Here is a 25084-nt window from a genome sequence, read left to right on the forward strand (position 1 = left end):
GGATAGCCGCACTGGGTCGCGGAGCTGCCTTGGGATGCGTTAGCCGGCGGATCGCACAGAAATATTTCTCCTAGGCAGGAGAGAGGCAGCCTCCTCCCACTGACCGGGGGCGGGGGGCAGAAGAAAAAGAGGATTTAAAGAGCGTCTTTGCCCCCTTTGTTGAATGAGGAGGACAGAGGAGGACCAGCAAGATGAGCACTAGCAGTAAGTACGGCTTTCCCTTGCCTTTGCTGTGGCAATGGGGCTGGTATTGCACTGATCTGGCTGGGAGGAGTTGGAAAGAAAATGTCACAACAGGGTTGACAAGCCTAATGGGATGGATTTTTATTTTTTTTTTTTTTCCTGCCTGCCTCTTGCTTTCTGACAGGGTCTGGCTTTGCTGGCCCTTCTTTCATGTGGGCTAAGCCATGGTGCTTATCTCCACCGAGTACTTTTCTTGGCTTGTATTTCTGGGGTTTGGAGGGCAGATCATGGACTAAAATGTCGATATGCAACATGGTGAGAGGGAGCCAGGAGCACTCTGACAGGCAGCAGGCTCACTTGCTGATGCCACTGCCTACATATAAATGGACATAGGGGGAACAGCCGATGGGGAGGAGGAGCAGGGTAAGGAGAGACCCAGAAACCAGGGACCTGAGCCAAGCACAGGTGCAATACTGAAGAACATGTACCTTCTGCAGCTGGGGATGTGGGTGTTTCTATTGTGCATGTGTGAGAGACAGGGACAGAGGCACTCATGCACTATGTATGAATTTCTGAAGAAGCAGAGCTTGGAAATGTGCTGCATAAGATGACAACCAGCACCTGGTATTAGTCTGGTTACTTCTGGTTTTGTGTCCTTGTTGCAAAGTCTGGAAAGATTGATCAGGTTTGGTCAAGCCACAATCAATTTCTTTTTCCTCACTGATATGATGTGTGACAGCTGTACCCACCTCACTAGCACAGCTTTGGTCCATTCTTTTAAAAGCAGTGAGCCCCTAGCCAAAGGAGTTGATGCTGATGGCCACCTGAGGGTCTTCCTCCTGGGATAACCTGCCCAAGGAAGGTGCCCTCCCTCCTGTGGATCCTAAAGGCTACGTGAAGAAAGGAGGACTCCCCAGGGAGAAAGCGGCAGAGCAGTGACTTTTCCATTGCTTGTTGAGGTTTCTCAATCCAAGGGCTTGGGGTGGTTCCCAAGCAAAACACTGTGAAAAATGCCTTGGCATGCTGCAGGGCAACAAAACAGGTGATTCCAGCTCTGTTGGGCTGTGTCAGAGGCAAGAAAACTTTCCAGGTGCCCTCTGCACGAGCCACACCTGGGACAGGAGCTAGCCCCCTTCCCGGGGGAGCAGGGCTGGTGGTGCCCAGGTACGAAACAATAGTGAGTGATTCCTACCAAGCCATGCTGGATGCCTGATAACAAAGGGTCCTCCCTCTGTCTCTCTGAGTGATGAGCTCGGCTCTGGTGCGGAGGGCTGCGATGGCACACAGTGCTCGCTGGTGTCAGTGACCACAGTGGTCAGGTGGGACTGTTAAGCTTCCTCTAAGCCAAATTTGACAAAGGAGTGTTGGTTCCTTTTGGGATTCCTTTCCAGCTCTTAATAGCCAGCTTGGCTGCTGATAGTGATAAGGGCTGCTTATGGCACTGGTGTGTTATAACTGATTGTGCCACAGAACTCCTTTACTGGGTCCTCCCCCACACAGAGAGAGGTGCCAGCAAACCAAATATGCTGCCTGCCTGTTGCTCTGACATGACTCACGGGAGGAGGCCACTGGGCAGGCAGTGAGCACAGATCTGGGAGTCTACTAGGAGGTGTTCCTCCTTCTGCCATTGCCTTGCTCTGTGACCTTGGGCACATCACTGGGCTGTGCCTCAGTGTCTAGATTTGCCAGCAGCAGGCTGCCACTGTGGCTCCTGCCCAGCCCTTTGGATGGCTTGCAATCTTTGCCTAAATATTGCCATTACCTCTTTCTAAGCAGCCTTGTGTTTTAGTAAAGATTTGGGAACTTTGTAACATCTGCTGATCACTTCCTATGCTGTGCGTTGATTACTTATGGATTACTTATAGTCCCTTTGGGACCACACCTGGTACAAGGGCTGTGCAAATCATGCAAGGCAGTGGGCTCTGCCCTGTTAGGCTTCCAGACTTTTTCTGAGTAGCTGAGGGGCTCAAAGCAGGGCTTGCCATACCCAAATGCTGGCTCGTGTCTGTTCTTAGCAATGGTACAATCCTCTCCTAGTTGGTTCTGTCAGCAAGGCATGGGGTACGGGGCCATCTCATCCATCAGCATGTCCTGTGACTGGTGTGAATGTTGCCGAAAGCTGTCTCTCCCCTCTTGCTGCTGCCTCGCCCAGCTCTGCGCATCCCTACCCAGCCTGTATCCCTCAGGTCCATGTGCCCGTGAGGCAAAAAAAGGAACCCAGGAGCCTTGTGTCAGTCTCCATGCCATCTCTGTTTCACTCCACTGACACTACCTGGCAGTGACCTGCAATGGCTTTTGCAGCCCTTTGCTAGCAGCCAGTGGCTCAGGGGAGCTTGGTGCCACTCGTTGGTCAGAGGCTTCCCATCCCTGCTTGCAGCTCTGCCTCTGAGGCATGGCCGGCTCTGCTGCTCTCTGCGTTGATTTTGTTTGCTTGCTTTCCCCCAGCCCCTGTAGTGACCGAGGGCTCGGATGTGGTGGGATCCAGCCAGCAGACTTGGCTGCACTCCAGCCTCCCCAGTCTGGTGTCGCTCCTGGTGCACAGGACCCTACCTGTGCAGATGTGAGGAGAGAGACACAGGAAGAGGAGGATGGATGATGAAGCCAGATTGTGCATGGGGTGATGACGTACAGGTGTACCTGTGGCTGCAGGACCAAAATTTTGGGACTGGCAAATCAGAGATGCGCAGCTGAGGATAAAATACCACTATGTAATCTGTGAATTCCCACCACTCCTTTCCATTTTACTTGGTGCGTTTTGATAACACTTCTATCCTGTCTGAAGTTGATGTGAGGCAGGAAACCTGGGGCTGTGGGCCACGGCTGGCCTCAAGCCATGCTGTTGTGCAAAACTATCTGTGAGGCCTCCAGGGAGCTCTGGGCAGTATTTGCCGGGCTGTACAGGTGTATCTCTGAAGATGCTTTGTGCACAGCACACAGGAGTCTTGCCTGCCCTTGCTGAGGGGACAGGGGTTTGCTTTTCACCCTGGTATGGGTCACAGGGTTGGAGGCCTCATGTCATCATCTCTCCCATGATGCAGGGAAGGCAAAACCATATGGAAATCTTGCTTTTAAGGTGAAGAGGAAAAGGCCCTTGATCTTGGGTGTAAACTCATATCCTGAGGCTGCAAAGCAGACCAGGTGGCCCTGAGGGTGCAAGGGTTGTGCTGGCTGGGAAGGCGGCCTCTCCTCTTGGGCTCACCAGGTGTGCAGCGAGCATTTGGAGGGCACAGTGTTGATATTTACATTAGCTATGCTATTTGTACCTCCCACTCCGGTTAGCACTGCTAATTGGTTGCAAATGGATTCATACATTCATAAACAGGTCTATCAGTGCTGCTCTGCACTTCCATTGAAGCTGGATCCTGTAGTACAAACCCTTGCCCAAGAGAACATCCCTCAAAATCACCCCCTGAAATCTCCTACGTTCTGGGCTCAACTTCTCCCTCAGAAACTGGCCTGGTGCAGGGAGTTTAACGTGACCAGTGCTGTGTTTGTGCTCATTAAAAGGCAAAGGGTTGAAGCTGTCAACTGCCCCAGAGATTTAAGACTCTCTGAAATGATTGTGACTAATCCCTTCTGCTGCTTTGAAGACAGCCATCAGGTTTGGGTGCTGCAGGTCCATGCAGTGAGTATGGTCTGTGAGTAGGGGTCGCCCCAGTGGGACCCATGGGAGATGGCATTTGCACATTGTCTCTTTTGGTCCAGCTCTGTTGGTGGGAGGGGGGCTGCTGGAAGTCTTGGCACTGGTCTTGTCAGGAGCAAGGTGCCCCTTGTTGTTATGGGCCACCCTGGTCTGAGCAAAGACATGCACAACTCCTGGGGGAGGTGAAACCCCAGCAAACTCCTGGGTTGAACCAGGTTTGGCAGGCTCTGGGTCAGTGTTGCAATGGGTAATTGAAACTAGTTCACAAACTAGAGATCTTCCAGACTCCCTTCTGTCTCCAACATGCATCCTGAAGAGGGAGACCAGACTCTGTCCCCATGGCAAGTTAATTCAGGGTGGGGGGACCAGTACCACCTATCCCCCCTTCTCTTTCCTCTGAGCAGCTGACAGCCTGTCAGAGCACGGAGAGCTCTTGCAGAGGGTTTGGTATGCGAAGTGGAAAGCTTCCCGAGACCATCCCAACCCCTGGCACCTCTCAAATTCCTGCTTGGAGGCACCCCTAGTCTCAGAAAGCTGGGGAAGGAGACATGAGGAAAGGCTGGCCAGCTAAGCATTTGGGCAGGAAGGCTTCATGACAGATACTGATGAATGCAGCATGTTTGCTTGGTTATTTTTGTCTTTCCTAAATCATGCTCCCTGCTACGTGGTGATCCACTAAGCATAATTACCCAGTAATCTCTAGGCACATGTGGTTACAAGGTGTTTACCAGCAAACTCTATTAAGGCCCTATGTAATTAAAGAGGAATCACATGGTGCTGCACATCTCTGGGAGCTCCAGCTCTGCTCTGTACAGCTCATCAGGGAGGGTGATTCAGCAGGTCTCCCCACCCAGTGGGGTAGGACCTGCTGAGGAGGACATGATGTTTCTCCTGTGTTCAGAAGTGCAGTGAACCTGAAGGGATCAGCCTGTTGGTGCTATGAGCAGTGTTAGTGTCTTCCCTGTGAGGAGGCTCTAGTTTTTGCAGGGGTGACACCAGGCTTGGGGGGGTTATGGTACAGATGAGACTTTTCGGTTGTAGCACTCATGGTTCCTGGTCAACACTGCTTCCCGTCTCATCTTTGCAATGCTGGAGGCTGCCACAGGCATGCAGTGAGCTGGGGACAAAGCACAGCTCCAGTAAGGGAGGACCCAGCAGAAGGAGCACCACTAGAGCAGTGGTGCTGCTGCCTAGTCCCTGGGTGCTTGGTGAGATGGGCTCTGGCTCTGGATGCTCCCCCAAGAGCTCACCTCATGCTCCTCACCCCTGCTCCCCCAAGAGCTGCTGGACAGGCCCTTCACATGCAGTGGGGAAAGAGGCAGGTCTCCAAGCAGAGCTCTTCCTTCTCTGGCAGGTTATTGTGGAAGAGGCTTGTAGGAGGAGGAGAGCTTTCAGAAAGGCTGGAGTAGACTCAGAGTTCAAGGTATGGGTGTGGGTGGGACAGAGAAGAAAGGAAGGACACAGATGCAAGAGATGAAAAGCTACCTTCCTAGTATGTTCTCTCCAAACCCAGCCATGAACACTACCTAGCATCCATGCTTCTCCAAGGAGGGCTCTAGCACTGCGTTTTGCAGAATTTGGGCACCAAGGTGAACTTCAGGCTCTCCACCCACATCTTGGTCCTCTCAATACCCAAGCCTGACTTTGCTGCCACAAACAGCCTGATATAAATTGTCCCCTCTGTTCTCCTGGGCAGCCTAGCAAAGGGACAATCATCCATTGCATTCACTTTGGTGCCAGAAAATTCAGAGCCCAGGCAGCTTCTCTCTGTCTTTAGGCTGGTGGATGGACTCTGTCCGCTCACCAAGCTTTGTTCAGGCTCTTCTGCAAACCATCTTTCTTGGCAGTTTGCCCTTTGAAGAGCAGAAGCCATGGAAAGTGGTCCTGCAGGCCAATGAAGTGCATGCTGTAAAGTCAATTGAAGCAACTGAATTATTTCAAGGGCCTACCATGCTCTTGTAAAATAATAGCAAGTTTTCTAATGACAAAGTGATGATTGGTTTAGCCAGATAATTGTATTTGTGATGCCAGCAGGCTGGACTAATGATACTGTCCTGTTAGCAGCAAGGAGTCAGTGTGGTGCTGCCTTTGCTTTCTGCAAAGCTGCGAAGGAGTGAAGGCAAACCCACCAAGTTCCTGCCAGACCCTGCAGTTCTATCATGATGGTACCATAATGAAGTGGTTGGAACATCTAATTAGATATTTTTAGACTAAATACATCAGCGCCTCTCAGTTGTGAGCACTGCAGCACCTCCAGAAAGCATCCTGGGGTAAACTGGTGATGGCAAGGACTCAGGTGGAGAGTGATGGGGGAAGGAGAGAGCTTTGCAGGATGAAAGGGGGCTAGGAGTGACCACAGTAGCTGTAGGGAAGGCAGAGCCCAGGTCCAGATGTCCCAGGCCCAGGAAGTTTGCTTGTGAGCAGCTCAGGGCAAGTGCGGCAGGGTGACTGACAGCCTGCGGCAGGGTGATCTCATTTATTTGATGGCGAGGTGGTTCTTGCTTGGAGGACACGTAGGCTGCCCCAAGTCTTCCTGTGCCCAGCAGCTCTGCCTCTTGAGTCTGTAGCCTCAGTAAATCACTGGGGAAGTAGAAGAGCTTGAGTGCACTGATGCACAGCCCTGATGGACATGCCTTCCTTTCTAGAAAAGGGCTGTCTGAAGCTTAACAGGACCAAACTGATCTAGCGTGGCAGCAAACTTGGGTGGCACAGATCTCATTTATTTGATGGCGGCTCAGGTTTTTGGTAGGCCATAGTTTATACATGCGTTTTTCAGTTTGGGTATAGTCTTCTGAATGCTTTATCAGTATCAGCTGTAAGCCCTGGCCTGGGAATTGATGTGCCTTCTCTGCTGCCTGGGGTGGAGATTTGAAAGAAAAAGGAGCTGGTACTATGGTTTCCTTATGCAGCCTGTCTGACCTTCCTTTCTTCTTACCCTTTCTACCCTGGCAAGGTCCTCTGAGCTCCAAGCATCCACTTGTTCATGGACATTTTTACTCCACTTCCATTTTGAATCATCTTGTTTCTGAGACTTGGACAACTGGGAAAGTCCTTGGGGGGGGAGGTTTCTCTAAGAAACAGGACAGCGTAAGAGGGGAGCGTGTGCTTGAGGGTTTGAAGCCATCCTGTTAGCTTCTGTGTTCTTTCTTGGCAACAAGTGGCACATTTTGGAGTGCGCTACACTGCTGTGGGGCAAGAAAGGCTTTGCTGTGCCAGCTCTGGAGCCCTTCCTCAGCCCAACTTGAGTCCATTGCAATCTGAACTTAAGTTTCAGGGTTTGACTTGTTCTCACAGTAGTGAATTATGTGATTGTTTCTCAGATACATGCAGCTAGGCTGCAGTCTGCTGCTGGATGAGACAAGCATAATCTAGACCAGGACTCGAAGTGTGAGCTCCCAAAGTGCCCATCCCAGGCTCCGCAGTACAGCACCCCTCACAAACACGCTTGTGAAAGCGTGAAAAGCATCTTGCTCGTGAAAGCGTTGCGGCTGGCTCTGCCTGTCCTTCTAAGCATCTGTTTTGTACTAGCTGACCCTGAAGATCTTGCTGCTTTTCTCCTGGCATCCATCCCCCTGCCAGCCCTGGGGACTGCTTTGTGCAGAGGCATCCCAGGGAGGACCCAGGGGCGCTTGCTTGCAAAGGGGAGCTATTTTTAAAGCAGCCGAGGGACCAGGTGGGTTGTTCCCTGGCTCAGCAGCACTTGCTGGGACATGTCGGGTGCTGTGGTGGGGATCTGGCAGTTGCAGCTGCTCCCCAGCCTGGATTCTCAGCGGAGGCAGCAAGGGTCCCAGCAGGGTGGCCAGCCCAGGGTGGCTGTGTTTCATCGCAGGTCAAGGACTTTTTCCTGCTAAAAGCTTCAGAAGAGGAGGAAAGAAAGCTGTGTGTGAAACCCACTTCTGTTGCACTTCAGGAGCTGCAGCCCTTCCAAGCCCCAGAGCTGTGTCAGAGGGGCAGCTGCCTACCTCCAGCAGCCCCTCTCCAAAAGAAGGGGCTTCCTTGCCTTGGCCATGAGGCAGGGCTGGATCGAGGCTTGTCTGTCAGCTGCTGGAGCCCTGTCTGTCTCCTGCTGCACTGAATCACTGAGTGCTTTTCCTGGGTAAAATAACCTCTGGCTGGCTTGGCCACAGTGGTGCCCGGCTGGGGCAGTGAGTAGCATTCCCAGCAGGTTGGTGTGGCTGCAAGGTTTGCATCAGCCGGGATGCCTGTGTGACTATACGAGCAAACAGGTCTCTGGGCTGCCAGGAAGGACCTACAGCAGGTCCCCATGGTTCGTGCTTGCCCTGCAAACTGGAGATCAACGGTCAGGTGCCGAGTACAGCAAAGGCATGGAAAGGCTTTCCTTGCCTGGCCCGAAGAAATGGGGGCTGGGGCAGGCAGCGGTCCCAGAGCCCCTCCGGAGGTGGTGCAGACCCCACTCGCTCTCAGCACCCAGCTCAAATGCAGCCTATGTAGGGCAGCTGCCTGCGCAGGGCTGCAGGAGCCGGGTCCGGGCGGCGCAGGGCAGGCAGCGCGCTGTGCAGCTCGGCACCGGCTTCTCCTGCCGTCCGAGCAGGCAGCTCTGCTCCGGATTTTCCCTCTCTCTGCTCGTATCGCAGCAGTCCTCAGAGTGTGATAGAGTACAGGCTTCCCCGGCTCTCGTCTGCGCTGGCACAGCCTCTGGTCTGCGCTCAGATCACAGCACAGCGCTGATCCCTGCAAACCCCTCCCTCCCTCCGCCTCGGCTGCCCTGTGCTCTGCCAGGGGCTGTGCGGTGTCCCTCCCCATCGCCCCGCTTCCCCCTCCGCATCAGCACCTTCTGCATCAGCTCCCGGTCCTCGGAGGATGAAGAAGGTGGAGCAAGGTAAGACGAGCTCCCTCTAACCTCCTACGTGCTATAAATAGCCGTGTCACCCAAGCATTGTCTGAGAGTGATGTGACCAAGTTCGGGCTCCTGGAGACCTGCTGCCTCCGTCGCAGACAGATCCAACACTTGGTCAAAAGGGCTCTGGCGGGTCCCGCTGGTGACACAGAGCATGTCATCGCATTAGCGCGCTGCGGGACACCTCTCAGGTTATGCACAGCCTAATCCTATCTGGCAGCCGCTGAGGCTGGTGTCCTGCGGCTGGGTGAGCGTGCCCGCACCTCGCTGGCAGTGGCAGCCAGACAGCCTGCACCAGGGAGCCTTCCCCTGCAGTAAAGACTTAGCAACCTGCCTTCGGCTCTTGCTAAGCTGTGCTGGGGTGCAGGTGGCAAGGGGGTGTCTTTGATATGTGCATCAGGTCTCTGGCTGGACCTTTGGGAGGGAAGGGGAAGGCAGCTCTTCTGTAGGGAATAACCAGATCAGGGAGAGAAAAGTGGTTTATGTGGTGCTGATGCAGTGCCTGTGTGGTCCCTGAATGCTTCTTCACTCCCTCCATCCAGGCTGGGCTGGAGGTTGGGGCTGATCAGGAGAACCTTGGTCTTCCCTGTCTATCCAGGCTATTGCTAGAGATTCAGTTCTTGGGGCAGGCTGTGCCTTTGAAGGGAGTTTTGCTGGCAGCACCAATGTATCCCCCACCTCTTGACCATCAACCAGCATGGGAACCAAGCAGTATAGCAGCTTCTATGTGCATGGGCATACAGGGAGAAACACAGCCATCTTCTCAGCAAGGAAGCCCTCCTTCATCTGGTGGCAGATGCTAAGGCACGAAGCTGGATGATCCCCAGCTCAGAGCCTTTTATTCAGTGATCAAAACCATCCCTTCATACACCCACAGATGCTACTTGAGAGGACTTGCACTGTTGCCCCACTATCTGGCCCAGCTGCCCCTTGGGAGAGGAGTGGGTTGGACCTGACCCTTCCCCTCTGGGACGGGAGGTGCCTGGCAGTGCTGCCCTGGGTGAGCTGGCCAGGGAGAGCTGAGGGACCAAGTGTGGATGTTCTCCCCTCCCCTGCTTTTGAGAAAAGAAGTCACTGCCTGTATGGTGAGTTATGTGGTGATGACAGCTTGTGATGGGTTACATATAAAATCCCTCGCATCCCTGAGGATGCTACCAGTTGAAAGCTTTTATGGCATTTAAAAAATAGCCACAGAGGGGGAGAGAATGAGAAGATGGATAGGTAGGTGGATCCCTAATAAGGAGAGAAGAGGAAACAGCTAGAGAGGGAATGGAAAGATTTTAGTGAACGGCATGGAGTGATTACTGAGGGAGGGGGTGGTGTGGTCATACTGAGCCACTGAGCTGCATGCCCAGCGGGAATGGGAAACCCTATAAAAAGCCTGGCTGTGAGCTATGTTACTTGCACGTGCTGTGGAGAGGGATGGGGTGAGCATCAGCTTGGGCTGTCTCTCCTGTGGGTGCTCACTGTGTTCTACAAGTAGCCGCTAAAAATAATCCATGACTCTTGGATGGCTGGCCTGAGCTGGCTGCTGCTGTTCTTGCGTGATTCCCTGAACAGCTCCAGGCTCATCTGTGCTCTTTTCCTGCCTCGAGGCTCAGGCTGACAGCCTTGCCTGGGAGCTGATGGATGAGGTTGGTCCTGGCCCTGGCTTTCCCCAAGGTGGCCTTTCCCACCTGGGCTGTGCTCCAAGAAAGATGCTGAGAGCTGCTTCTCTGCTCTGTCTTCTGGCTTTCTGCTGCCTGACAGCTTGCGGCACCCGGAGGCGAGATCTGGTGGTGATGAGTCTGGGGCTGTGGCTGGGTGAGGGTGCACTTCCCCAGCACCTGGCTGGAGCCATGGTCCCAGAGCCTCTGGCAGGAGGTCCCTTCAGCGGGACAGCCCTGCTCTGCCTTGCATCACTGCCAGCACAGCGTCTCCACGGTCCTGGGAAGCAGCTCCAGGCCCTTCCCTGTGCTTGTGGCAGCTCTCCCCATCACTCAGGGAAGATTACACGGAGTGTCTCCAAGAAATGCTAATTGCTTTGGCTTGTGCTTGGTACAGCAGAGCCACCGAGCACTCAGAGCTCTTAGTCAGCTTAGAGATCTGCCAGATCCTTCCTCTCCTTCCCCGTGGAGGTCTGCTGTGTCTGTTGCTGATCCTCACATCCCTGGGCCCCAGCTGAGCTGCAGGCTTGCACCCAAGCTGGCCCAGGCCTGCGGTCCCAAATACCTGGTGGCACAAGGCACAGTGTGCTCTCATCGGGGCGTTGCGGCTTGGGGTGAAACACCCCAAGCTCAGCCCCTGGCAGGCACAGCATAGGATCAGATGCACCGCTCATGCTGGAGGAAGGGTGGCTGGAGAGACAACAGGAGTTTCCCATCCTGGGGGATGAGGATGGAGCTTGTGCTGCGGCAGAAGCTGTCAGCGCTGTGGCAGAAGCTGTCAGCACTGCTCTGCTGTCTGTCCTCCCAGACCCTTCAGTTGCTGCTGCCCACCCCTGCTCTGCCACTGGCAATTAAAGCTCTGTGCAGCCAGGCTTGTTTGGTGCAGGCTGCTGGGAAGTGTTCCTTGGCTTTGCCCTGTTCGAACTGCAGGAAAAAAAACCACTGCTAACAAGACTCCTCTGTCAAACTTGCCAGCCTGTCACATCCAGGCTGTCTCCCTCTTGCTTGCTTTCTTGCCTTTTTTCTTCCTCATCAGCTAGGCAAATACCCAGGGAAGCAGAGTCTGGTGATGGGTTAGCCCTGCCCAGCTCCAGGCTGGGGAATGGCGAAGCTGGAGAGCATGTGCTGCCCGGTCCTTGTGCTGGCCTCTTGCAAAGGGTGGCCACTCATCTGTGCGCTGATCTCGCTGTGTTTCTCAAGCCCACAGCTTTTTTAATGCTGTAGCACAGTAGCTGAAGTCCAACCCCAGCCACCCTCTGTGGGTGCTGAGGTCTCTACCCTACCTCCTTTGCCAAATCCTGGGGCAGCCCCTAGCCTGGGGAGGGTGAAGAGGTGCTGCCTGCCCTGGCTGGCTTCTGCTGACTCTGAGGAGCTTCTCACCTGGTCTGAAGGACCTTCTGGAGGAGCAGTGGGTGGTTCTGAGCCAGCAGCACAGTCTTTGCTGGTGAGTGCCCGTTACCTTCCCCAAGGCAGGGGCTACCCCCAGTCCCTGCTCCCACCTTGCCTGCCCCTTGCTGGGCTGCTGTGAGAGCATCTTGCGGGCGCGTGGCAGAGCAAGGGCTTGCCAAGAGAGGTCATCTGCGGCTGCCCCAGCCCTCGCTCCTTGCTTGGCTGGTCAGGTGGCATAAAGGGTCTGGTTTGGCAAATAATTCTGTTCCTTTGCAGGCAGGTTTTGGCTCATTTAAGCCAAAAGCATGCACAACAAAGCACATGTTCATTTTCCTCCATTGAAAGGGGACTTGTTCCCTGGAAAGTGCCAGCTCTGCTGGGCCTGTTGATTGCCTGTTAATTGTCACTAATGAGGAGCTAGGAGATGTGGCTTCCAGAGGCTGTTGAGGACAGACCATTGCTTTGGCTTGGGAGGGACATCTCAGCAGGGAAGGGAGCCGTGACCTTGGCGCAGGCAAGTTGAGCTGCATGAATGGGTTTGTTACCAGAGAATGTCCCAATTCCTGTGCCTATGGCATGGGGTGGCAGTGCTTAGCCCTGACTCTGGAGTGGAGAGTGTGGAGGGTTAAGAGGATCTCTGGTGCTTACTGTACACAGATGGATTTATTTAATATATATAGCAGGGAGGTGGGATGGGGAGGGCTAAACCCACCCTGTCCGGGAGGGAGGGTTAAATCTCTGTGGCTGGCCCATGTCGGGAGCACAGGGCTGCTGGGCAGCAGGACTTGATGCCAGGGCTTGGCCATTCGCCTCCAGCCTGATGGTTGAAGGCTGGTTTTTCCCCCAGCCTTGATGAAAGGCACCAAAGGCTTTTAGCAGGAGACAGCCACGTCTGCCTGCCTGCCGCTTCCCGCGCTGGCAGCCCCCCCCCTCCTTTTGAAGTTGGAATTCTGGGCATATGCAGGAGCCAAGGGGAGCACAATTGTGGGAGGGAGGAGGGGAGAGGATTACATCTGTGCTGAAACCCCTCGTATGCTCATGGGAGTTTATTGTTCTAGACGTGCCTTGTTCTGCTGCATCCCCCACCGTCCCCGGCCCAGTTTGTCCTTGCCCAGCACTGAGCCCTGCCTGGTGCCTCTTGGCCCCATCACTGGGCCGCCCCATGTCCTACCAGCAGAGGCTCAGGATGTGGCTGGGGGGGATGTTAAGCCCCCTTAGACAGTGTCACACTGTGTGAGCACCAGTGCAGAGGTGTGCTTTTATCTGCTGAGACAGCCCCGTGCTGTGGATGGGTGCTCCTCTCCCACAGCAGCAGCTTTCCGGGTGCCCATCGCCTGCTGCCCTGCTCCAGCTGCTCCTGTAGCATCTGCGCTAATTACTTCAGTGGTTTCTCTCATCTTCTCTTTGCTAAAATGGCTGAGCTGTTTCACCCAGTGCTTTTCCAGGGAGTTTTCTCAGGTTTTTCTCCTGTTCCTGCCAGGCTTTCATGTACAGCTAGCCCTGCTGACCACTTCCCGCTCCCCGGGTACCCGCTCTCGTCCCCGTGATCAGTGGGCTGAGGCACCACCCCAGCACTTGCTATCTGCCTGCAAGAGGCTGTTTCTGTGTTTACCGTTCAGCTATCATGAGGGTGGCTCAGCAGAGGGGAAGCTTCCCTTTGGGATTTGTTATTTCATTAGAATAAATAGCCAAGTGGGATGTTATTTTTCCATTCCAGCTGAGAGAGGTTGTAGTTGCTGCTTTTTGACCCAAACCCTGATGTCTGTTTTTTAATTCTCTGCCTCTAATGAAGTGGGATGGAGAAGCAAGAGTGGAGCATGCTTTGGCAGTGGATGCAGCTTGTGTTCTTGTGGTACAAGGGCTTATGTCAATGTATTTGTGGTTGCATCTTTGCCTCCTACTCTGATCTTGAGTTAGGGGTTCAGATGAGCCCCAAGCCATGCAACAAAGCATCCTTTGTCCCCCGCTGCCTCCAGGCTTCTTTCACAACCAGCCATGGAGGTGGCCCACCACTGTGGGGGTGGGACTGGCTATTGCTCTGAAGGGCCCTGTGCTCCACTTGAAAGTCTTGGTAGTCTGGCCTCCAAAATGCCTTCCTGGGGGCTCAGGGGACACAGGCAGGGAAGTAGCAGGACAAAGAGCTAGCACAGCTGGGCTGAGAAATGGGCCTGGACCCCAAAACTGGGGTGCAGTGGGGAGTGGGAGTGTGGGTGGCCCTGAGCTAGCGTGCTGTGTGTGATGTGCTGTGACCCGAAAGCTGGGCCAATCCATCTTTGCTAGTGGAAGAATGAAGATGCTGAATAACCTGACCCTAGACACCCATCTATCATACCCTTAAGGGTCTCTTCAGTTTGGGGTTTGAGAGCTGCCTCGGGTGTGGGCAGGGCTCCTTGCAGTCCCCTGGGTCTCTAGCAGGGTGCTGCCTGCCTGTGCCACAGCAGGATGTCCCGCAGCGCAGCCTCAGGCTGCCAGCCTGGGAATTGGCAGGGGGGACATGCTGTGTCCTGGAGGGACCCTCTGCTGGGACAGTCACAGTGGGGCCAACAGACAAAGTCTCGGTGGTGCACTCAATGCACACCCTGGGTCACCTTGCTGAAGGTCGTCCCAAGGTGAACAGCCTAAAGGCAGCTCTCTTCCTCTTCCACTACACCTGTGCTTTCCCACCCCATCGCTCCTTCCTGCTCCAGCCTTCGCTCCATGACTTTAGACTGTTTCCCTTTCCTTCCCCCCCCTCCCCCCTGCCTTCTTCTCTCTTTCCTTTTTCTCTCTCTCTCCTGTCAGCTTTGTTTGCCCCGGCTGTGTACCAGGGTTGCCATGGTGACTGCCAGAGCATCTCTGCATCCTGGAGTAGTGGTCCTGCGTGTGCCCTGCCCATGGGGAGTGGCAGGGGCCCCTCCTGCCCCTCGGAGGGACCAGCTGCCTGGAGTAGTGGTCCTGCGTGTGCCCTGCCCATGGGGAGTGGCAGGGCACCCTCCTGCCCCTCTGAGGGAGCTGCCCTCTCCTCCCAGGGATGGAAGGTCCTGGGGACGTCCCAGCAACACATCCTGGTGTCTGGGGAGAGGACGGGTCAGGGCACGGGGTGGCCCTCGCCAGCTCAGGATGGAGCTGTGCAGCACCTTGTGCAGGGGGTTGGGGGAGGCACTGGCAGGGCTGGCTGCGTGGCACAGCTTTATTTGCTTCTTGCTGCCAGAACTGTTAATCTTCAATAAATATGTTTTTAATGAGTGAGCACTACTTGAGGAAAATAAGAGGAGCTGCTGCAGCCCAGGTAGTCCCTGCCAGCAGAGAGGAATATAAAACTGTATAAATAAGGATCTGTACCCTGTTGCAGGATACATGCACATTGCCTCTTGCTCTTGGGAATAAGCTTCCTCTTCCCATCCTAGGAGCCATGCTATTTCTTCTCTTGATATAATCACCTGTTGCCATGCAAGTGACTACAGTGACTTGACCTTGCCTTGGCCAGGCTCAGGGCCCCGGGGTGCAAACCTCCCCGTGTCTTTGGGCAAAGTATCATCTGGATCCTAGATCTAGTCTTTGCCCATGACATGTGGAGGACTAAGCCTGGCAGAGGGGACTTGGATGCATCCCCTGGCCATGGTCTGGTGGTGGAGGACACACGTGGAGACATGGTTTGGAGGCAGAGTGTGGCTTGTGGCTTTCTGGTGCTGCTTTGCAGACAACAATGTATCTTTTCAGTATTTGTCAGAGCTTCTGTGCCCCTTTCATGAGATAATTGGAATGATGTGTTATTAGCTGATTACTGGGGAAACATATATTTACTGAGGATTTATTCTGGAAACAACATTAATCTCCTGTATAGTTGCTAAACCCCCATAAATAATCTGATTTTTGATAATCAATTGCTATTGCATCCCCCCATAAATCTCAATTAAATGCACATTTAATTCACATAAAGTTGCTAGATTTGCTTGTACGTTTCTGTCCTGCTGTTTGCCTCAGGCAGATGTCTGTGTGTGTGCTAGCTCAAGTCTGTTTGTCAGACAGCCCGAAACCAGAATACGGTTTGCCAAGGCAGAGCAGTTACAGTAACAGCAGCAGTCCTCTCCCATGGTCCTGCATGGAGAACCCAGCACATCCCGGCTTCCTGCTGCCAGAGCTGCTCAACCACAAGGGCTTCGCAAACGCCACTGTGCAAGGCCCTTCCCTGGCTGTTGTCTTTGTGCTGGGATTTGCAGTGGGGGGAGCAGGAGCAACTGTAGGAGACTCTGCACCTGGAGCAACCTGGGCTTGCCCAAGGCACACAGGCGTGGGTGTGCTTGGGGAGGGGCAGGGAGGAGAGATGCAGTTGCCAAAACCCATGCAGAGGCTTTTGACAGCGCTAGTCTGGGATGGAAACCGAGGTCTTGTTGGGCTTCGTTGGGTCCTGACCACCCCTGGGCCAGCTGGAGTGACTTTTCAAGCCTTAGTGCCAGCAGGTAGGTTGGAGGTGGAGGAGGCGGAGGCATGCCGCAGGGAGGAGGCGGCTGGCCCTGGACTAGTGGGATGTGGTGCTGCCAGCTTCCTTCGGAGCTGGAGGGAGATTCCGGGCATCAGCTGGGCTCTGTTTGTTGTCAAGGTCACGCTGATTTATCTTATCCTCTTGTTTTTGCAAATAGGAGACAGCTGCAGTGGTACACACCCCAGAGAGGGCAGAGAGAGCTGGGCTCGTTGCGGCAGAGCTCTGGAGGTGCTGGTGACGTGGGTCCCTGCCAGGGGACCAGGCAGCAGCGTGGCAAACCGCCTGCTGCCTTTCATGGCGTGGGGTTTTGGCCCTCACGTGTGCTGCTTGGGTGCTGGCCCCTGCAGCTGCAGGGACTGATGCTCTTTGGAGCGCAGCCTCCAACCCCTGCTGCCTCTGCTTGGGTGGTGGGAGTGACAGCTTGGGCTGTGACAATCTTGGTGATGGGGACCGTACTAGGGGAGCCATAAAAGAAATGATGAAGCTGTTCAAATTGCTGGGAAGACGTCGTACTAAGATCTCCTCCTGAGCCTGGCTGGAGCCCAGCCTGCTAATTATGGTGGTAGGGGAAATACACAAACATACAGATGGCAAGAAGAACAAAAACTGCTGTCTTTTAATATCGAAAGCTCAGTTTCCGACCAACTGAAACCAACACATGGCAGAAGCTAAACGCTAACAGCTTTGGGTGAGACTGGAGCACCTCACCAGCCTGCGCAGGAGCTCTTTGAGCTCTTGCAGAGCCCAGAGAGGGATCTGCCTCTCCTGGGGCAGTGGGATGGATCTGAGCACGCAGCAGCTGCCCGTGGAGGAGTGGGGAGGCAGGCTGCTGTGGTGGCTGGCCATGCATGCCTGTGTGAGCGCACACCTACGTGTGCTAGGAGACAGCCACAGGCAGGGCTTGCAGCTGCAGGTAGCCAAGAGCCCCACCCATGCTGGCTCTGCACCAGGGGTGGCCTGTGACCGCTCCAGCCTGCTCTGTCCTGGGGACTCCTTAGTGCACCCCTGCATTGCAGGGAGGGATTTTCCTCCCTCTGAACCCACCTTTTGCCTCTGCTAGGTGGGTTGGGACGGTGGCTCACAGAGAGGCATCAGATGCTGCCATCAGGCACTTGTCACCACTGTTGGCCAAGCCCCTCATCGCTGTGCTCAGGGGTGCTGCTGGTAGGGGGGCATCCCCTCCAGGGTATCTTTCTGTTGACCCTTGCAGTGCCAAGGGGCTGTGCTCTTCATAGCTTGTAAAAGGTGCTCTGTCCAGTGGGGCTTTACCCTAACCACAGGCGCTAAGGATGGGGTGGGTGAGGTGAACATCAGGCAGCAAAGGGCTGGTGACATGGTGTTTTTGAGCACTGTCCTGAGGAGCCTGTGGCTCAGTGCGCCTGTCTGATGCCTTGTGCCATCCTGCAGTGCTTGTGGTGCCTGAAACCTGTTGGTGGCCATGGGGTTCTCCCTGGCATGGTGCTGTCCCCCACTGCACCCCACCATCCGCACAGCCCTGGCACCTGCTGTGCTCCCCTCTCTGCCACCCATATGCATGGCCAGGTGTCTCAAATAAGCTCCATGGGGTGTGGGTACAATCTTTTTATGACCACTTAAAGGCTCCATTTGTTACCTTTAACAGAATTAGAGCGGGGATCACAGCAGATTAAGAAAAGCAGTAAACACCCTCTTGTGCTGCATGGCTCTTGGCTGCAGGGACCCTGCTGGGGCCGGGATGGCTGGGGCTCTGCTGAGCCCTTCTCTGAAAGAGGGTTTGCATGGTTTTTGTGGGATGGTCTGTATTAATTGACTGCAGGTGTACATTTTGTCTCTTCTGACCCCATGGTTTGCAGGCAGCTTGATTGTTCCGCAGGGCTCCAAGGGGATGTGGCGGTGCCCTTTGTGCTGCAGCCCTGGGCTGTGTTGGCCCCCTCCCAGGAGCACAGCTGATGAGATTCCAGTTGTTTTAGAAAGCACCTTCCCAGGATATAAGTGTGGATAGAGGAATTTGGAGCCTGCTGGGGAAGCTCCTGATGGTGTTTTGCCGCCAGCCCTGAGCTGTAATTCATCCCCTGGAATGGGACTGGCTGGGGGGTGGCTGGTCTTGAACCTCCTGTCCCTTTGAGCACGTGCTGATGGCATTGAGATTGCTCTGTAACATATACCCCTTCCATGCATCCTATTTATGGGGAGATTGTCCCCTCTGTGACGCCAGGGCTTGCTTTGCCAGCTGTCACCTCCAGTCCAAATTCCCATTTCATTGCATTAATATCTATACAGTGTCTCTGGATAGAGATTTGATTTCAGTTCCTTCCCTGGAGTGGAAGGAGTTAAAAATAGCAAATCCAACACCCCTCATTCCCTGGCTATGACGCAGTTTCCCAGGTTGGAGTTACAATGCCAGCGTGAATATGGTTTAAAATAAAACAAGTGAGTGTACTGCACTCTGCAGAATAGGAGTACAAGCTCCAGCCTGGAGAAATGGCATGGAGGAGTCTCCGGTCTTCTAACCTGCGCCTGCAAAAGGCAAGAATTTCTCTTCCTTGCACTGCTTGTTTTGGCCAGATAAATGATGCTATGCACAGAGCAATTAGTGGAGTAATACAGGAGGTATTCAGCTCATCAGGGAGTCAACTGATCGCAGAAGAAACCGGGAAGAAATTAGCTCAGCGCATTATGGTTTGGGGCTGTCTTTCTAGAGCATCATGTGCAGACCACCTTGCCAAGTATCAGCTGGATGCTAAACTGAATGATCAGGGCAGAGGGGTGCTGGACTCAGCAACACCGTGGTCTCTCTGAAACAGCAGGGTGGAGATGCGGGGCTAACCAGGTGGATCCTCTCCCAGAAGTGGGTACCAGACTATGTAAGCAACAGTCTGCTGCAAGGTGGCAGGTTGCCAACCTGGCTCTCTCTCGTCTATCGGGGCTGTTTCTCTGATCTGGTATAGAAAATCCTAAATCCCCACATTTTTCAATCTCAGACACTGCCCTAGTTTAAAAATGCTGGCTCCTGGCTTGCTTTGTAATATTTTAAATATAGCATCCTTTATGTTTTTGATGTATGCACCATATGTTTTGAAAACTGCAACAAAATCCATTGGGCTTGTGGGTGGAGGTTAAAGGGAAAAAGCATTTCCATACGGGAAGCCACAAATACAAAACACAGCAGCAAACAGAAAATCCCTCCATGCATCAGCCAGAAATAAGCTCTTTTCTGTCCTGGCTGTCTCCGGCATGTTCGTGTGCGTGCGAGGAACCAGCCTGAATGTTTCCATTGTGTCAGCTCCTGTCCTGGACACTCTGGCACTGACTCCAAGGCCCAGTGGGAGATGCCACCATGTTGGAGACCATCTGACAGCTCCTTTGCCCTTTTCCTTCCTCAGAAAGCCCCTTTGCTGCTTTCTAGTTTTGGGGTTTTTTTTTCTTTTTCAGCTGGGACGGATCCCTCCTGCGAAAGCTCGCCCAGGCTGCGGCATCCCTGGCTGGTGGCAGTGGGTGGGCTTTGGCGGCGGAGGGGAGCGTCCCCCTGGGCTCCCTGCACTCCCACACAGCACGGCCCGCCTCCCAGCATTGAACACAGACTCTATTTAGCAGGAAATTTGGCCTCAGCAAAATGATGAGCTAACTGTTTTCGTCTTTTGGCCAGGACCTCAAGTTTAGTCTCTTCTACCATGCACATCTGGCACCCCTTGACTCTGGGACCCAAGGGTCCATCCTCTTGCATGGACCCCCCAAAACCTGTCCAGCATGGTTAGAGCAGAAAATAGCATCATGGAGGCTGGGTCCAGCCTCTAGCCGAGGCGTGCTCCTCCTGCTTTCTTGCTGTCTGAGGCTGCTGGGTGAGCTGTTTGGCTGGCTGTAGCTCACCCACTTGTCATGCCTCATGAATAAAATCCAGGGGAGGAGATGGGCTCTGGCGGGTGCCTGGCTGCCAAGCAGGCTGCCTCCCTTGAGACCACCCTGCCAGGTCCCCTCCCCAGCCAGCATCACCCCAGGTGAGCAGGAGAGAGGCTGGGGTGGCCAGGGGCAGCAGTGGGGCTGGTGGGACCCATGTGGCCGTTGGGTGGCCCAAAGCTCCTGCTGGGGGTGGCAGCTCTGGTTTGGCCTCACACTTGGAGGATGGGTGGGATGCAGTGGCCACGTGTACTGAGGGAGGGGGATGTCACAGGATGGCCACAGTGGAGGAGGGGACGTGGGGAAGGCTTTCATATTTGCTCTTGCTCTGCAGCATCCTATTGCACTGGAGATTTGGGGCTGGGACTGTGTGTTACCCCATGGGACGTGCATGCCCTGGGGACAGCAGGGTCCAGCAGCAGGGCAGAGGGAGACTGCTACCAAGGATTAGGCTCTGTGCTGCAGTATGGTATCCTCCAGAGAACATGGCCTCAGGTGGTCCTCCTGCACCTTGGATCTGCAGAGGGTCACCAAGAGCAGCCATGTGTCTCCATAACTGCTCGGGTGGGTTTGTGCTCAGCCAGATTCCTGTCCCAGGGTAGTCCCCAGCCCTGCTTTGGGACCCAGGCAGAGCTCGAGCCATGGATGTGCAACGTGTCTGTGTGCAGGATGCACTCATCTGCCTCACACCCCCTCGCTCATACACAATTTATTTGTATCTATAGCAGCTCGGGCAAGATTTTTTTAAGCTGAACCAGATGTAAGGATGAAATCCCATCTTCAGCCTCTCGGCAGGGATCCCTCCTCGCCCGCCTCAAATAAACCTTTCTGCAGCCCAAAATGCTGATCTCAGTGCTGCACATCTGTCGGGAAGGCGGCGGACAGTGGGAGTGGCGGCAAACGCCGGTGGCGGGAGCGGCCCTGGCTGCATGCAGCAGGCAGGGGATGCCTCCAGCTGTGGGTCGGGGCTGCGACGCTGCAGAGAGATGTGCGCGGGAGCGAGAGGGCAGGAGCATGTTTGTTGGCTTTTGCCGTGTCCCTGGCCAGATTGTTATTGGTTTTGTGCGTAAAAGGGTGGGTTTTGTGCAGCGTTGTAGGAGCTTGGTCTTGCCTCTCCTGGCAGGTGCTGCGAGGGCTCTGGATCTGGAGGGCTGTGACTCCCCCAGTGCAGGGCTGGGATGCACAGCACGAGGTTGGGGGCTCTTGGCAGCTTCCCCCCCCGGCTCCTGCATCTCTGCGTCACCCTGGACTTTGCTCCTGCTGCTTATTGCTTCATCAGACCTCCTAAATTGTGGCTGACCCTCTGAATCGAGAGGCAAACCCTCAAGAGAGACTTATTCTGCCTTTCTGGGCCTGGATCCAGCATCTTAACAGCCTCCCGAGTGAACAGCTGATGTGTGTGCGTGCAGGCATGTGCTTGGGGTGTCCGAGTGCGTGTTTGCCCTGCAGTTGTGGGGCACCTCTGTCATCTCCTGTTGGGGTGAGGGGGAGAGAGAAGCAGCTCTGAGCAGTGCGTGTGCTCTGGATTCAGCCCCTAGGGATGCCTGTTTGCTGTCTGCATCCTCCATCTCTCCTTCAGCTCACACACACATGCCTCTCACCCCCTATCCCCCATGGCTTCACTGCTCCATTTTTCTTGAAAGCAAAGCAAATCGATAGTTGTCTGCACTCCTAGGCAGCTCTATGCCGCTCCCTAGCCATGCACAGGCTTGTGCTGTGCAGCCTGGTGTGCTGCCATGGTGCCCTGCCCGGCTGCCAGCTCTGCACTGGCTCAGTGGCAGTCCCTGCACAGCTTGACCGGCTTCCAGACCACGGGTGGCACTTGGGCTCCTGACCCTGACCGTGGGAGCTGCAGAGTGCTTCGGGGTGTCTGAATCAAGCCCTTCTCAGCCATGCACGTCCTGCGAGGAGTGGCTTGTGGCACCAAAGTCACCAGGCACACAAGCTTGGGCTGAAAGTGCCTTGTGCAGGGACCTCAGCATGGCTGTGGGGAGCCCAGTGGAATTGGGATCTGGTCTAGCTGTGCTGCAGTGATGCCCTGGGGCCCTGGAGGCTTGCTCATGGGGCCAGAGCAGCTCTGATCTGGTCTCCTCCACCCCTGCTGTACCTGATACCTGTGCAAGCCAGTGTGCTTTCCCAGCCAGGCTGCTCTTGCAGGGGGTGGGAGACCCGGCAGAGCTGGCAGCACAAGTCACCTCGTAGCCGTCAGGGGATGGAGACACGTATCCCACATGCTGAGGGAAGCACCTCACTTCCCAGCACGGCTAGTCCCAAGTTGCTGGTGGGGGCTTCATACTACTGCAGTGGATCTGGATAGCAGTTGGATAGCCAAATGCTGGGGAGCTGCACCAGCAAGGAGCAGTCCTGCTCACCCCGAAGGCATGCTTGGGACTGCCATGATCCTCGCTGGTGCCCCGCTGAACACAGGCTCTGGCAACCAAGAGCCTCAGCCGCCTCCGGGCACTGCAGCCAGGGCTGGCCATGAGGATGGCTGCCACTCCCCAGCTTCACCATCAGTGCAGCTCCCCCTTCACTGGGCTATTTTGGGACTCCCTCATTAGTCTAACCTTGTGTCAGAGTGGGGCGTGAGCTTCAGGGCTGTGACTAACTAATGTCCTCGCAAAGATTTTAAGAAGAAGGAAAGTAGCCTCCTGGCTTGCAGAGGTGCGGAGCATCGTTGCTCCTGCCTGGGAATGGGGCAGAGGGGGCTGCTCACAGCTATCCTGCCGGAGCCACCCCAGGGCAGGACCCAGCACCAGCCCTCTGGCACCTGGAGACTGCCATGCTGTCCCCTCCTGTTCGGCATAACTCCCTGCTCCGGGCTCACCACAGCTCCTGCCTTGGGCAGCCATGCATCTCAGCCATTATTAATTAAAATGCAATCTATCCTTTCTCTTCCTCTCCCCAAGACGCCAAGAACTGCTAAAATATTCCCAGGGATAATTGGGAGGGGAATTAAATAGTTACTGTGAAATTTGAGCTGTGCCTTTTGGAGATTTATTGCCACTCCTAGAGCCTGCGATTCCCCGTTGAGTACTACGTCTCCAGCCCCACGCTCGGTAGAAATACCATGCCTGCCTGGGAGCCTGGGCACACCATGTAAAATATACAGGCAGCTGTGGCGCGTTCAGCCTGCATGTAGATATGGTACACCAGGTGCTGGGGGATCTCTTTTCCGCAAGCCAGCCGAGGGGCTGAACTCATCTCTGACCTGCGTGGTTATCTGCAGCACTCGGTGTCAGTTCTGGGATGCAGCCCGGGGCCCCGATGGGACAGGCACTCTGGGTGTGATACCCAGATATTAGGATGAGAACAATATTGGTTGTGGAGAGCGGCTCCTGGTGCAAGTGCGGTGCTGGGACCAGAGGCGGGCAGCAGCCAAGAGGATTTTTCCTGCAGCTCTGAGTGCTGTGCCCAGGAGGGTGGCTGTGGGAGGAGCAGCCCCTGCCCTGCCTGCGAGGAGGGGGCTGCTGGATGCACAGCCTTCCTTCTCCCACATTGCCCAGTTCTTCTGTTCCTCCTGCAAATTGCTGCTGGGGGGTGCATGCGCAAGGTGGGGAGCAGCTGGCCCATTGCAGGGGGGCTGAGCATCCCACAGACCCTTCTTGGAGGGGATGAAATGGGAGGAACTGCCTGGTGCAGTGTTAGTCATTGCAAAAAATCCTCAACAACAGCTTGGGCCTGGCACGGGGAGGCAGGCTGCAGCCCTCCCTTGGGGGTCCCACTCGCACCCAGTTTGGGGGCCTGTGGAGCCCAGAGCTCTGCTGGAAGGGGCTTCCATGATGTCTGCAGACAGGCAAACGTGCTAGCACCAGGCGTCCCGGCTGCAATTGCAGTTCAAGGAGATCTTGTTGCCATGACAAGCTGTACAAGTGTTATCTGGGAAAAAAAGACCCCAGCAGCGCTTGTTGGAGATGGGAGGAAAGCAGCCAGCGTGGAGGGCGCATACATACCGCACAAGCCATGCACTAATGTGGCTGCAAGCACGTGGGTTCAACCGCACAGGTTAAACTCCTTCTAATGTGCGTTACCTGCCAGTATTGCACCCCCAAGACCTCCTGCCTTGCTCCAGCCCCCTCCCTCGCTCCGTGCTGTCTGAGCTCCCATGCACAGAGGTGCACAGCCGTACTCCTGGCCCCTTGCCCTCATCCAGCCCCCACGCAGCCATCCTGGCAGGGCCCTTGCAGGAAAGGGAAGGTACCAGCGAAGCTCTCGAGAGATACTGGCCCCATGCCACAGCGCTTGCCAGGCGATGGGGGCTCGTGCCAACCAAGCCCTCCACTTCCTCATTTATTTAGTAGCAGGGGCTGGTGAGTGACGATTAAACTTTAAAGGGTGGTTCTGTGCTGGGGGGTGAACACTGTTAAAATCCTCGGTGCCTCTGAGCAGGCGCTGCTACCGGGGTGAGAGCATCAGTTGTGGAGGGTGTAGCCCAGCTCCGGGCACCCACCCCATGGCACAGATCAGCGTGGGGCTGGGCATGCTGTTTCGGGTGCGGCAGGGTGCCATGCTTGTCCTCCTTCCGTTGCCTTGTGGGCGATGAAAGGATCTCTTTCCCCAGACAATGACACTTGCATGAGTGGTGCTCTGGGTGTCACCACATTGCTGTGACCCTGCGAGTGAGAATGCCACACAGCCAGTGTAGGCTTGTTCCCCGTGGTGCTCCCTGGCTGCTGCCGGGCTGGGTGGTTGGGGGTTCTTGGGACAGCATGCTCGCTAGCTCACCAGCTCCAGGCAGCCCAGGGAATAGCTGTCAAGCTGGGGAAGCTCGGAAGCACTACACAAGGCTCTCTGTTGTCACGCTGCTCTACGCCGAGGTCTTCAAATTTCCCTGCAGCTGCAAGAACTAGAAGAGCAACTTTTTCCTCTTTTTCTTGAGAATCTGGAAAAATCACAATTGCAGCAATCGGTGCTTTCAGCAAACCAGGGACATCCTGGGGCCCTCGCCCAGCACACCTCACAGCCCAGCTGGCAGTGGGGCTGGGTGGTGGCAGGGGGGTTCCCCAGGGGGTTGCAGGTTTCTGCGGAGG

The 25084-nt window shown here is 55.1% G+C and overlaps 1 protein-coding gene across 1 annotated transcript in view; it reads left to right on the forward strand.

Moving 5' to 3' along the window:
• The first annotated feature begins 76 nt into the window (after window positions 1-76).
• Window positions 77-25084, forward strand: part of ABLIM3 (actin binding LIM protein family, member 3) — a 64417-nt gene continuing 39409 nt past the window's right edge. Inside the window, exon 1 of the mRNA XM_009318561.1 lies at window positions 77-204. Coding sequence (XP_009316836.1) covers window positions 192-204 — 13 coding nt within the window. The 5' untranslated portion in view covers window positions 77-191. The remainder of the gene's footprint in view (window positions 205-25084) is intronic.

This window comes from Pygoscelis adeliae, unplaced genomic scaffold (assembly GCF_000699105.1).
Source record: "Pygoscelis adeliae isolate BGI_AS28 unplaced genomic scaffold, ASM69910v1 Scaffold42, whole genome shotgun sequence".
Taxonomy (NCBI): domain Eukaryota; kingdom Metazoa; phylum Chordata; class Aves; order Sphenisciformes; family Spheniscidae; genus Pygoscelis; species Pygoscelis adeliae.